The sequence below is a fragment of the Archocentrus centrarchus genome, unplaced genomic scaffold (genome assembly GCF_007364275.1).
Source record: "Archocentrus centrarchus isolate MPI-CPG fArcCen1 unplaced genomic scaffold, fArcCen1 scaffold_52_ctg1, whole genome shotgun sequence".
NCBI classification, from domain to species: Eukaryota; Metazoa; Chordata; class Actinopteri; order Cichliformes; family Cichlidae; genus Archocentrus; species Archocentrus centrarchus.
This window is the reverse complement of record NW_022060274.1, coordinates 1,329,390-1,344,478: the sequence shown is the minus strand read 5'-3', so window position 1 is coordinate 1,344,478 and position 15,089 is coordinate 1,329,390. Positions and strand designations below refer to the sequence as shown.

The window sequence follows — 15,089 nt, the reverse complement described above, 5'->3', positions numbered from 1 at the left end:
CAGAATTAACATATTCTGGCTTTCTACCTAGTACATTGGCAGAAACATGAAACAGCAACTCTGGCTGACAAATACTGAAAAGAAAAATGGTTCCTTGTGTTAAAAAATGAATTAGAAAAGCATTTTTAAAGCACATACTGCGAGACCGTCCACCTGCTGATCTGTACTTGTATTAATTCGAATGCTGATTACAATCTGTACCCAGACAATGTTTCATTGCCCAGCTGAAACAGCAGACCTAGAACACAGGCCTGAAAGCTTTTTTTTTTTTTTTTTTTGAAACAGCGGCACCAACTGCTGCACTAACAGTCTCGTCTCTTTAAAATAAATAAGGAAGTCTGGCCTTTTCATGCTTTGTTGTTGTGTGCATATCCACTGCTCAGAAAAATTAAAGGGACACTTTGGAACCCCAAAGGAATTGTGCTCTGGATTTCAACGTAACAGAACAGACAGACAATAAAAACATGTATAGCATATTTATGTGCAAGGGTGCAGAGTGCAAAGATTTTGGAATAATTTATGGGATAAATAAGGGATGAATAACTGGTTAATATAAACTTAGCACAAAAAGTGAGGAAATTTGTGTTTGGTCGATTATTTCTTTGTTGTAGCCATGCTTCTTATACTGGTTATTTCCCCTTAAATGGAGCTACATTTGTAAGGAAGATGCATTTATAGGTTGAGCAGCAGAGTAGAGTGTGTGGGTTGCGCCCTTGTAAAACTTGCCAAATCTTCTCTGCCAGTGTCAAACAGCTTATTCGGTTTGGTGTCATTTATTGGATTGGATGATTGAAGTCCGAAGAAACGAGACATATTGGCAATTTAACAGTTTATTTATGCAACAAACAAGGGACTCAGTAGCATGAGGAAGAACCATACACAGCCACAACAGCCTGGCACCTCCTCCCTATGCTGGTCACCAGCTTTGGGGGTCGTCTCATTGTTGCCCCTCCTGTTGTTAATTTCATTTACAACCCGCTGTGCTGCTTAATTGACCAGATCAGTATCCCAGAAGTTTGAATTGATGTTGTACTCTGGTTAAAAAGTGTTCCTTTAATTATTCTCAGCAGTGTATAAATGGTGTGATTATGCCATAATAGCCCTCTAAATACAATTGTAATTAGGTAGCCTCTAGCACACCATATTACCCAAAAAATGTTCCTACTTCCTATTTTGTCTTTTTACAGTTAACCTTCCCCAGAACCAAACTTCTGCTGATGTCCAGCAACCAGGAGGACCTCAATGACTGGTACCAAAGCCTGAGTTCAGCTATTAGGTAAGTAAGCTCAGAGAGACATCTACTGAATGTGCATCTAAACCACAGGCATCCTCACTGACCCTGCAGCTTACCATAACATTAGTAACATTACCCATGACAACTATATGCCTTACACTAGAGTGAACTAAAACCCAGGTTCAGGTTAAGCAGCTGAATAATTTCTGCTCGGAACTTCAACTGAATGTAGTACAGCTGCACTTAAGTACACAATGTGCAGAGAAATTTTGATTGTATAGATATTGAAGGACTCTTCGTAAAACTTTGACAAAGGCACAGACAGCCTCTCAGCATTGATCAGTCAGACCTTAGTGACCCAGCCTACCTGGCCCCAGCTCTCCAGAGAAGGCTTGGGTCAGCCCTGCTATGTGGAGACACTGGCTGTGGTGAGGGCCCTGACCCAGGTGTGCTCAGCCAAGCTAATTAGTTTATCACTTTGTTAGATAGGAGAGAGGGGAGGCTGTCAAAAACCAACCAGCAGATGGGGGCCCAGGCAGGTTGATGACAGCTCTAAACACCAGGGAGTGTAATTAGCTGTGGTGGAGGACTGAGGAAGGACATTCTGAGAGGACTGGGGTCAGCAGCACTCATACCACTGGGGAGGAGTGGAAGGCTGAAGGGTGTGTGCTTGTCCACACATAGCTGAATTATTGATTAATAAAGACTGCAGATTATCCTGACTGATATCTCTGAGGCTATTTGATATTGATTATCAAAATGTGCTGTTTGTGTTAAGTTTAGTTAAGTTGTGTTTCAGTGTATCTAGTGTTCCTTTTATCAACATGTAATACTCACCACCCACACACACACCCACACACACCACACACACACAACACACACACACACACACACACACTGTTTTGCTGTCTCAGTTACTCACTGAGATAATGCATTCCCTAGCCCTTTATGGGGTGAGGACCTGCTGAAGATAAACCTGCACCCTGACACCACCTCCTGGATCGCTGACTACATCACAGGCCATCCACAGTACATCAGGGTGGATGACGATGTCTCTGTCAGTGATTAGCAACACAGGTGCACCACAAGGAACAGTACTAGCACCATTCCTCTTCACTGTCTACACCTCGGACCTCCGCTTCAACTCTGGCTCCTGCCACCTCCAGAAGTTTTCCAATGACTCCGCCATCGTTGGATGCATCTGTGGTGTCAGTGAGGAGGAGGACAGAGGGCTGATTGAGAGCTCCCCCACATAGTGCAACAATAACCATCTGAGGCTAAGCATCAGCAAACCAAGGAGCTGATGGTGGGCTACCAGAGAAACAGAAGTCCCCCCCATCCCTGTTTGCATTCAGGGAGAGGAAGTGGACAGGGTAAGCACCTACAAGTACCTTGCGGTGCACATCAGCAATAAACTGAACTGAACATATAACTGACATCCTCTATAGGAAGGGACAAAGCAGGATGTTCTTCTTGAGGAGGCTGAGGTCTTTCAGTGCCTGCACCAAACTCCTGAAGACCTTCTACCAGTCTGTAGTCGCCAGCGCCCTCTTCTACACTGTAGCGTGCTGGGACAGTGGCATCAAGACTGGCAAGGCCAGCAACTGAATAAGCTGGTGAGGAAAACCAACTCCATAGTGAGTCTTGAACTGGACACTGTGGAGTCAGTGGCAGAGAGCAGGATTAAGGGCAAAACTGAATCCATCCTGGATAATCCCTCTCATCCGCTACATGAGGCCCTGTGGCTGCTAGGCAGCTTGTTCTCTCATTCACCAAGGAGACGTACTGAGCGCTTCAGATGTTCGTTTATGCCCACTGCCTTCAGGTCCTAGAACAGCAGGAGCATCACACTGGACTAATGAGTTACACAGACTCCATGTCATTCTGTGTATGCAGATAATACAGACCCTATCCCATCATTTTAACTTACATTATTATTATCACAACTGTTTAGTATTCTCATAACTGTTTCACTGTTACTATGATAACTGTTATCATATCTCATATTATTATTGCTAATTATTATTATATTACAGCATCACTGTATGTACACATATAGGCTGCATACTGTTACAACCAAAAATAAGATACTCATAACAGTTTATCTGGCAAATATTGCACTACAGTTTATTCTTTTACCACCATATATCCACTCGTCACTTTGTATATCTGTTTCTTACTTTTACATCCACTGATAGTGGATGCATGTGTAGTGTTAGCTGCTGTGTGACCTGAATTTCCCCCTTGGGATTCAGTAAAAGACTATCTTATCTTTAACATAATGATAATGAATCGTTCACCTTTGTACTAACTCAGACTTAAACCTAATTCCAGCCTTTAACCTAAAACTGAACCTTAACCCAGTAGTCTGAACCACCGCGGGCCTCAATTTTTGCCTGGTTTTGGCTGGTGTGCAGGCCTTACGCTAATATTATAATTGGAAAGGTCTGCTTCTCTCCTAGGGATTTATATTGAATCATCCTAAGGGTTAGCTCAACACAGACTTTAGTATGTCCTCCAATTTGTTATAACCCCACAGATTTGTGGTTATAACAGCCTGTTACCTTTGTAGCTTGGGTGGCAGATCTCCTACTAATGGGAAAGTCAGTGGTTTGATCACTGGCTCCTCCAGTTCACATGTCAAAGTTGCCTTGGCCAAAATACTGAACCCCAAATTGCCCCTGATGCATCCACTGAAGTATGTTTGTGATAGTTAAAAAGTGCGTAATAGCATAGAAGCACTGTGAAAATGTGCGCGTGAATGGCAACCCTCTATGAGCAGCACTTGGTGACAGTGGGAAGAAAAAACTCCCTTTTAACAGGAAGAAACATCCAGCAGAACCAGGGAGGGGGAGTCATCTGCTGAGGGGGGAGAGAGACAGAAATGAATAACAATTAATGATTAAATGCATAGTAGAGTATAAACAAAGTAAATAAGGTGAATGAAAAGAAACATTGCATTATGGGAACCCCCCAGCAGCCTAGGCCTATAGCAGCATAACTAAGGGAGGGTTCAGGGTCACCTGATCCAGCCCTAACTATAAGCTTGATCATAAAGGAAAGTTTTAAGCCTAATCTTAAAAATAGAGAGGGTGTCTGTCTCCTGAATCCAAGCTGGAGCTGGTTCCACAGAAGAGGGGCCTGAAAGCTGAAGGCTCTGCCTCCCATTCTACTCTTAGTATCCGAGGAACCACAAGTAAGCCAGCAGTCTGAGAGTGAAGTGCTCTGTTGGGGTGATATGGTACTATGAGGTCTTTGAGATAAGACGGGGCCTGATTATTCAAGACCTTGTAGGTGAGGAGAAGGATTTTAATTCTATTGTAGATTTAACAGGGAGCCAATGAAGAGAAGCCAATATGGGAGAAATCTGCTCTCTCTTTCTAGTCCATGTCAGTACTCTAGCTGCAGCAGTTTGGGTCAGCTGAAGGCTTTTCAGGGAGCTTTTAGGACAGCCTGATAATAATGAATTACAATAATCCAGCCTAGAAGTAATAAATGCATGAATTAGCTTTTCAGCATCAGTCTGAGAAAGGATGTTTCTAATTTTAGAAATATTGCACAAATGCAAAAAAGCGGTCCTACATTTTTGTTTAATATGTGCATTGAAGGACATATCCTGGTCAAAAAAGACTCCAAGATTTCTCACAGTGTTACTGGAGGCCAAGTAATGCCTCCAGAGTAAGTATCTGGTTTGACACCATGTTTCTAAGATTTGTGGGGCCGAGTACAAGAATTTCAATTTATCTGAATTTAGAAGCAAGAAATTAGAGGTCATCCAGGCCTTAATGTCTTTAAGACATTCCTGCAGTTTAACTAATTGATGTGTGTCATCTGGCTTCATTGATAGGTAAAGCAGAGTATCATCTACATAACAATGAAAACTGATGCAATGCTTTCAAGTAATACTGTCTAAGGGAAGCATGTATAATGTAAATAAAATTGGTCCTAGCACAGAACCCTGTGGAACTCCATAATTAACCTTAGTGTGTGAAGAAGACTCCCCATTTACATGAACAAATTGGAGTCTATTAGATAAATATGATTCAACCACTGCAGTGCAGTACCTTTAATACCTATAGTATGCTCTAATCTCTGTAATAATGGACTGGTGCTTATATAGCAACTTGGGGCTCAGGATATTGCCCAAGGATACTTTGGCATGCAGACTGGAGCAGCCAGGGATTCAAACCACCAACTTTCTGAGTAGTAGATGGCCTGCTCTACCTCCTGAGCCACAGCACCCCCCCCCCCCCCCCCCCAAAGATGCAGTAATCTTTGTTTAGTGTAATTCAACATTTACCCTACTCTGATTTCTGTTAATGATCTTATTCTCTAAATGTTTGAGAGAATAAGTACCAAATTTCACACATGTACATGTGGTGGAGCCCTTCTTGCATTTTTGTGGGGGGTTATGGAGCCATTTTGCACCACCCACATTCAAGGTCTGTAAAATGCATGTCCACTAGTCCTGGTGTGTGTGCAAAATTCTGAAGTTTTTGAACATGTTGGGCTTTCAGAAAGGCGATCCATTTGCTTAAATAATAATAATAAAACAGTGCAGATCCAATAAGGCCTTTGTGCTGTCAGTGCTTGGGCCCTAAAAACGTGATCTACTGGAGAGAACAGAGATGATGAGACTCTCCTAATCAGTGGTTCTGCCTTAAGTTTCAATTCTTTAAAGGAGTATGAAAACAAGAGCTGGCCAAAATGTCCTCATTTTCCTAAAATGCCCTCCCACCAGTGGCCTAAAGTAAAACTTTATAATGATTGTTGCATATACCACACACCATCACATTCAAATAAAACTCCTAGCACTCTCTCATGTTGATCTTTGAAGATGAATTCAAAATAAACAGTATGCATGTGCTATATCCACATTATAATATTCATAAAACACAAATGTTTTCAGGTTGCAGTGTTTCTGTTCAAAGTCTGTTCACCAGAGAATAGTTTAGTGATGAACAGACTGTGTGTCTGTTTAAGTGTTTATTCATTAGTTCAAGTTCCCTTTGCAGGTGACAGTAGCAGTATTTGTTTCTGTTTAAGCTTGACCTTGTCAGTGAAGGGGGACAAAACATCAGAAGCAGCACAATAAACAGTGAGTGGTGATGGACAAAAGACCAGTCACACACAAGATAACGAGAGGAGAGTGGGAACATCTGAGGAGAACAGGTGAACAGGATAACACCAAGGAGACACAGGAAGCAAAACTAAACACAAAGCGCATAGGACAAGGGACTGTCAAAATAAAAACAGGAAGAGACCAAACATGATAACACAGAGTTCACCTGTAGAGGAGATGGCACTCAAAGGGAACCTAAACATGACTAAATGGAACAAGAGGAAGTCAAACTAAACACAAGACACGGACCAAGACAGACACGGGAAGACAGCAACAACAAAGAGAACCAGGAAGTCAATAACAATAATCATAACTAATAACTGAACAAGAAACTATAGTGAATCAAAACCAAATGCAAACAGGGAACATAACAGAAGAACTCAATGAAAACAGAACCTAAAAGAACTAAACACAAAACGCTGGGCACACGGTCCAGGACCACAACACTGATGAGGTCAGGGTTTGTCGATTAATTGTCATTTAATGGCACCGTTACACCCAATAAGTTACTGTGGGTTGTTTCACAGGAAGTTGCATTCGAAACAGACAGCAATCCATCACAGAGACGAACTGTGCCGCAGACCCCTCCACTCTGCCGCCGATAACCACAACGCTCCAGCAACAGCGCCATCAGAAAGAGAAACATGGTATGACACACACACACACACACACACACACACACACAGCTGTGTTCACACTGCCAAACGTGTTTTTTCGGATCACTTTAACTACTGTATGATGTTTGTGCGGGCAGCGCGGTGGTGTGGTGGTTAGCACTGTTGCCTCACAGCAAGAAGGTCCTAGGTTTGATTCCACCTTGGCCGGAGCCTCTCTGTGTGGAGTTTGCATGTTCTCCCTGTGTCTGCGTGGGTTTTCTCCCACTGTCCAAACACATGCAGTTACTGGGGTTAGGTTAATTGGTGTGAGTGTGCGGTGTCTCTGTGGTAGCCCTGTACAGGTGCACCCTGCCTCTCGCCCTATGACAGCTGGGATAGGCTCCAGCCCCCCCACGGATAAGAGGAGGATGGATGGATGATATTTGTGCTGAGAGCATTGATCATGTGTTCTGTTGGCTCATCCATAGTTCTACAATAACATGCAAAAACAGATTTCATCTGTTTTAATGTTCTATAAATTTTTAATTTAAAGATGTCAAACTGTGTCCATTCTGTTAACTAATGTGGTTTAATAGCAATGCAGTAGATAAACACTCAGTTGAGCATGCTGGTTAATGATTAAACTTTTGATAAAAGTGAAAAAAAAAAAAAACAGCTGATTGATCACAATCATCATCATCACAGGCTGAAGATGGGAGAGTCACCAGCATCCAGTCTGGTTGTTTATGACACGTCTTTGCTGTTTTTGTGTTGGAGCTCTGTCACACATCGCCTGAAGACACCTTTGAGACACATGTTTTAAGTCTTTTCTGGATTTTATCCAAAGATGTGACACATTCAACGACCAAATAGGAATGCTGTTCACACGAGAGATTTCAGAGAAGTTGACGTCCTGTGCAGGCCCAACAAAAATGTTATGACCCTTTAGGAATGAGCTGGTATTCTGCACTTATCAGCCATAAAAGTTGACCTGATCTCCATCCAAGTCACATTGTGTTAATAACAACAAATAATGCCAGAATTTCTACATCTTTGCTGGAAAAAGTAAATGAATTTTGGATAAGCCTCGTTTGGCAATAATCACATCAAATAAACAGCTTGTGGCTGCAGATCAGACGAGTCCTCACAGGACTGTGGTAGCTTAGCTAGATTCTTAGGATGTCTGATATGAAGAACCCCACTGATGTCATTCCTCTGCATCTCTGTGGGGTTCAGGTCTGGGTGACTGAGCCGCTCTGAGGGAAAGATTTTCTTTGTTTTAGACATTCTGCTCTGATATTTAGAGTAATTATTCCTCTGCCTCATCCACCTTATTGAATTAATGAATAATTGAGTGATATTTATTTATATATGGTGATATTATATTTGATGGTGTCCTGTTTAGTCATTAATGTTTTGTAGATTAAACAAACTACATTTTTGCAGCTATAAAACTCAAGTTACCGTCTCATTTGCCATCAGAGTGAAAAATGCCTCTACCACTTATTTCAGGCGAGTGCTGAGATCAGTGAGCGAGCTGAGGAGCCTCCAGTTGAGCAGGACTGCAGCGCCCCCAAGAGGATGAAGCCATCTGATGTTTCAGGGCAGAGGTGGGATGTTGCAGCATGCAGACACTGACGTGCTGTTTTTGTTTGTTTGGGGGGTTATGGCAATTTAACCTCGTTACACCACCTCGTTGGTTTTTGAATCAAACAATCGATGTGACTGAAAAGCAGAATTTCAACTTTAATTCAAGGCAATGAACAAAAGTTTAATTGTATCAACTCTTTAGCAATTGCAGACATTTGGAATTGCAGCCACAAAAGGCTGATGAAAAGGAAAGGTAAGGCCTGTTTCTTTGTTATTCCACAACAAATTAAGTAGGTAAGATATCTGGAGTTGATTCAAAATGTTCAACTTAGCTGTTCACTAGGACCGGCCCAGTAAAACCGAACGTCCTGGAAGATCGCAGACAACAAGAGGATGATTCCAGAATTGTTCATAACATCTAGCCAAGTCAAAGTCACTCTTGAGGAGACAGCAATATCATTGCGAATGTACCGTATTTTTCGGACTATAAGTCACTTTTTTTTTTTTTTTTTGGGGGGGGGTATTATTTGATAGAATCTGAGACACAGAGCAGACATTTCATCTTGAAAGGCAATTTAAAATAATAATGGATTAAAGACATAACATTAACAGTTATTCAGATAACCACAGCATAAAGAACATACTAACAAGTTCACCAAACCTGTCATGTCCTGGGCCGTTGGCCCAGCGTTTTGTGTTAGTTTATTTCCTGAGTGTGTCCTCCCAGTAGGTTGATGTCTTGTGTTTCCTAGTGTTGTGATATGTCTGCGTCTCTGTCCTGAGTCTGTGCCTGTTCCCCGTGTTTAGTCAGTATGTTCCTTGGTTTGTCACTTCCTGTTTATTTTGACAGTCTGGTTTTCCTGTGCTTTGTGTTCAGCTTTGCTTCCCTGTGTAATTAGTTTCATTTGCCTCACCTGTTGTTCCCTGCTGTTTCCTCTTGCCCTGATTACCCAGTGTGTATTTAAGCCCTCAGTTTCCATGTGTTCCTTGTCGCGTCGTTGATGTTGTGTGCCCGTGTGTTCCCCGTGTTTGCCCGTCGTCTCCCTTCCAAGATTTTTGTATTTGTTTTTCCCCTGCTTAAATAAATCCCTTTTAAGTTACGCTGACTTCTGGAGTCCTTCGTGTCAGCCATTCCTCGCCTGTTTCCTCCCCGGCCATGACAGAACGACGCGACCAGGAACACATGGAACTGAGGGCTTAAATACACAATGGGTAATCAGGGCAAGAGGAAACAGCAGGGAACAACAGGTGAGGCAATGAAACTAATTACACAGGGGAAGCAAGCTGAACACAAAGCACAGGAAAACCAGACTGTCAAAATAACAGGAAGTGACAAACCAAGGAACATACTGACTAAACACGGGGAACAGGCACAGACTCAGGACAGAGACGCAGACATATCACAACACTAGGAAACACAAGACATCAACCTACTGGGAGGACACACTCAGGAAATAAACTAACACAAAACGCTGGGCCAACGGCCCAGGACATGACAAAACCATCAATCCATTGAATTCTTCATCCTCTGTGTCACTTCCAAAAAACTCCGCACACTCCGTAGGTAGACGAAGCGCCGCTTCCTCTTCTGTCGCTTTCGTCAGACTCGTCATCAGTTGCAGTTCCAATTATTCCGGCCTTTCTGAATCTCAACAGGATGGTTTCGGTTGTTGTTGCTGAAGCCCATGTTTTGTTGATCCATCCAATGACTTCCAGGAAAGTTGGGTGGCTCATTCTCGTGAAGCTGCGCTCTCCATCCATCATCCACTGCTCCCACAGGTTACGCAAGACTGCCTTAAAGCTCCGGTTCACGGAGATGTCAAGTGTCTGAGTATTTTGGTTAATGTGTTAATAATTTCGCTCCGGAGTATAAGTCGCACCCCCGGCCAAACTGAAAAAAAGTGCGACTTATAGTCCGGAAAATACAGTAAACACAGAGGGTTTACAACAAGGTACAAACTTGTGGTTACACAGAACGCCGGGTTAGACTGTGCCAGGAAACATGTAAAAGAGCGTGGCGAAGTCGGGAAACGTGCTTTGGACAGATGAACCCAGAATGATGCAAAGAGAAAAACATGCAGAAGGAAAGGAACAGCTGATAATTTGAAGCATAGCACATCATCTGCCAAACATAGCGTTATGGTGTGGGTATGTATGGCTGCCAGTGGAACCGGATCACCAGGGTTCATTAATGATGTGACTGCTAGAAGCATCCAGATGAATTCTGTGTGTACAGGACTGTATTCTTTGCTCAGATTTAGCCAAATGCTTCAACGCTGATAGGATGATGGATAATGACCCAAAGTACACTGCAAATTCTTCAGAGGCCAAGACAGGCACCTGATCTCAGTAGAACAGGCTTCTGTTACTGAAGAGAAAACTGGAGGAAGCTGCAGGAAAGGCCCCACAGAGCATCTCAAGGAAGGAAATGCAGCATTTGATGATGTCCGTGGGTTCTAACTGCAAACATTCCTTATAGTTAAATTCCTGTTAGTTTGTCTAGTTATGTTTGAGTCTCTGGAAATGTGGACTTGTGTATGAAAATGTCTGTAGTCCCTAAAGAGTTAATGCAGTACTTTTGTTAAACCCCTTGCATTAAGGATGAAAGTTGAAGCTGTTTGATTGAAGCCAGTGTGGTGGTGTACAGAGGTAACATTACAAAAAAAGGTGTCACTGCACGTGATTCAATCTGATTTGAAACCTTTTGTGTGTCGAGCAGTGCAGAGGGGTTCACTTCCAGCTGTGTGATCCTCTGATGGACGGATTCTGGAACATCTGTGGATGCTGCACTGACCGAGAGCTCGCCTCACCCTTTTGTGCCTTTTTGTCTCAACACATGGTTTTATGTGTGTGCAGTCATAGCATCATTTATTACTATATTTTTAACATTAGGTCAGAGGACCTTTATCCTATGCAATATAAACTGATAATCCAGTGCTCACAAAATATGTTTAACTATAAGATTCATCTCATTATATGGCAGTGTCTGTTTTTCCCTGTATGTTAAACTCTGCATTCAGAATCAGCTTCTACAGTATGTATCTGATAGGACCTAAAATAAAAATACAAAAGGCCAAGTGCACAATGGTGGTTGGTCGGTATCATTTAAAGGGGAGCAACAAATCGTGACACATCTGTGAAAACTTTGACTTTGAAAGCAGGATCATTCATATCTGAGTCCGTCAGTATGAAACATGATTCTGATCTGAGCCTGAACTGATCGGGGAACAGCTGCTCTTCTCTTCCCTTTGCTTCCCCGTAATGAAGCAGATTATTGTTGCTACAGCTCAGGGGTCTTTGTATGAAACGACAAAATGGCCCATGTTAAATACACAGGATGAAATAAATGATCAAAATCAGTTAGATTGGCTCAGTTAATTGTTTATTTGTTTTATTTCTACCATCAATTTTTCAAAAGTCTGTTTTGTTGAATTTTTGGACTAATTTGTATTTTTTGTTTTCGTGCTTGTTCTGACAACAGCAAAGGGAGGAAATACATCGTCGTGATGACTTCATATTTTGCAGTTTATTGGTTCATTCGTCATTTTTGTCTGATAATTATTGATGATGATTGTTCCATAATTATGACCAGTAATGTTGACTCCACAGAGTCCATAATTTATTCACACTGATTGGCGCAGCACTGAGTCACACCATCATCCAGCACACTGGGAGATAACTTCTCCTCATTAAACATGTTAGATTCCCTGCAATGAGTGATTATTGATTAATGGACTGATTGACATATGTTTAGTAGATACTATATGTATGTGTTGAATTGTTGTGATTACAAACTGAATAATTGGATTTGATGATGTTCTGTGGCTGTTTTCTCTCTGTGATGTGGACTAATGTATGCGTGCGCGTGGGGACAGGTGAACTCTGACCTGCCGACCACTCAGTGTTTGGATCAGGGAGGGGTCGGCAGGTCAGAGTTCATGCATGCTATCTGCAGCCAGGCCGGGCCACCTGGTTACCAGATGTGAAGTTCACTGCCTTATGTTTTATTTTTTGTTTATTCTTTGTTATATTTTATTATATTTAATCAATCATACCCAAAATCATCAGGTATTCATTTATATTCTTTATGATATTTTAAAGCTGCCCGGCATTTTACTGCATTTACTTTTTTTTTTTTGCTAAGGTGCCATTCAAAGCTGTTACGTTGGTCACAAATGGTAACTGGAGTGGGTCATTTCCAAATAAAACACTAAAATTAATTATTGTCTATTTGCCTTTTTTTTTTGTCCTTTTGGATTTCCCAAATAAAATTAGTGTTGGCATTTCTTTATTTGGTTTTTCCAAAATGTTTTTAGTGCCTTAAATGAATTCGCAGCTACAGAATCAAACAATCAAGACGTGATTTGTTTGATTAGAGTTTTATTAAAAGCCTTGGGTTGCCTGTTTAGGAAATGCAGCCTTTTTTACACATAATCCCCCATTTTCAGAGGCCCAAAGTGAATGGACAAACAAAAACCAATTTCAAGTATTGTTTTTAATACTTTGAGGAGAATCATTTACAGTTAACTGCCTGAAGTGTCGAACCCATGAACCTCACCTGGTTGTGCGTTTACTCCTCAGAGACGCTCTGCCGCCTGCTGTAATCATTCTTACTGTACTTGATGGTCAATGAACGCTTCCTCCCTCAGGAAGTGATGTTTAAAAATACTTTAACAGGTTTATCAGAAATGATTTTCTTCCACATGTTCTGTTTTTAGTCTTTTTCTTCTCAGTTGTGACCAAAGAACAGAAACCCAGTTTGTATAAATCATAAACTGTCAGTTTGATCGAGGCAGCTGAGTAAGAATCTCGCACACTTGGTGAAAATCTTTAATGATAAATTCGACAGATTCTAAAGTTGGAATATTCGTCTGCAGTCTGCAGGCTACTGTGATGCTGATGAGGACGTTTTAAATTTAACTCTTCTGTATGTGGACCACAGAGAGAGACTGATTAGGTTTCTATTTTGGGTGACAGATAATTGGTGGTCACTTCATTTTCCATCCACATTCTGTGCCGCTCATCATTTATTTTCAGCTGCAGTACCGCTTTATGAACATGTGATGGCGCCAAAGACAACCTCAGCAAAACAGAAACAACTTACTGAACAAACAGCTGCACAACAGTGTTTCCATGACAACACTGCATATTTAAGAGACTTTGTGCATGTAAATGCACAAAGTCATGGTGCACGGAATCCAGTGAGTTGGCTGAAAAGAAGTCCCGTCCAGCCGCTGAGTTGTCCCAGTGTAAATGAGTGTCTGTCATGAGTGTCTGTCGGGAGTACTGAATCAGCGATGTGCCCAGGTCTAACAGTACAACCAAAGACACAAGCAAAATGTCCACGAGAGCTCTCAGCCGCTGCGCATCACCATCTTGAGCCAATACTTTTCGAAAGCTGAACAAGATGAGTAAAATGATGTTTGACTGCAGTGAGAGAAAACCCATCAGGTTTTATCCCTCTGGAGGGACCAACATTGTTGCAGATGTCACTGATTTAATCATTTGTTCTCCTTATAAGCACAGAAGTGCTGTTTAAATAATTAGCTGAGGACAGTTACAAAGGGAGCCTCTCCAAATGACAGTGGGCTTCAGAGGAAGTTACCTATCTGGGACACGTGATCACATCAGACGGGACGTCCCTCTCTCCAAAAGGATTGCAGCAATTCAGTCAACTCCAAACTCACTAAGAAACTTGCTGACCATGACATCATACTGTTGCCAGTGAATACCCACATATCCTGTGTGAGAGGCTCCACTGTCGCAGTGATACATGGGAGGGGACTGACTGCATGTGACAGACTAAAGTTGACTGATGATGCAGACAATGCTTCTTACTTAAAACTGACACTGCACCAACTCTAGGATTACCAAATGCTGGCCAACCACGCACCCAGACAGCAGACCAAAAGGATGAATACGTGAGGCCTTTATTTATACAGGAGCGTAGGACGACAAAGACCAGTGGCATACGTGGACTCAAAGGGCCTTCTTCTTAACCTGTGAGCAGGAGCAGCAGCTAAATAGGCAGTTCTTGCTTCATATCACCTTATGGGCAAGTCAGACATAACCCATGTGCTGCCACATTCTGTATTGTGTCATTTAACATTTAACATACTAACTGAAGCCTGTAAAGTCTGAGATGTACAGTAGCTCTTGGGCTTTTTGTAATTTCTCTGAGCACTGCAGTTGTGTTGCTTTGGGTGAATTTGCTGAGATGTTAACCTGAATGTTCCAGACCAGCAGCCTGCTCACACTAGCTGATCAGCAGCACCTGGCTGCTACTTACCCTTTAAATTCCTATAGAAGCAGTAAGGGTGTATTTAGTTTTTCATGGGACTGAGTCTTTCTTTTTCATGACTGTAAATAGTAAGTCATACAAAAATTATTTTAAAATAAAGAAGTCGAATATAACAACATAAACAGTGACAAAATAAGAGGGAACCAGAGCTATTTCCAAACATTATTACAATAAAATACAATTTTAAATGTAATAAAGCCATGAATATGTGGGGAGCTCAGAGCTGATAACCTGTGTGTGTGCTGC

The 15,089-nt window shown here is 41.9% G+C and overlaps 1 protein-coding gene across 1 annotated transcript in view; it reads left to right on the top strand.

Annotated features, from left to right (window-relative positions):
* arhgef39 (Rho guanine nucleotide exchange factor (GEF) 39) overlaps positions 1–12,664 on the top strand; it is an 83,340-nt gene extending 70,676 nt beyond the window's left edge. Inside the window, 4 exon segments of the mRNA XM_030725310.1 lie at positions 1,188–1,276; positions 6,884–7,003; positions 8,465–8,562; positions 11,262–12,664. Of these exon segments, the coding sequence (XP_030581170.1) occupies positions 1,188–1,276; positions 6,884–7,003; positions 8,465–8,537 (282 nt within the window). The 3' untranslated portion in view covers positions 8,538–8,562; positions 11,262–12,664.
* Positions 12,665–15,089: the final 2,425 nt, after the last annotated feature.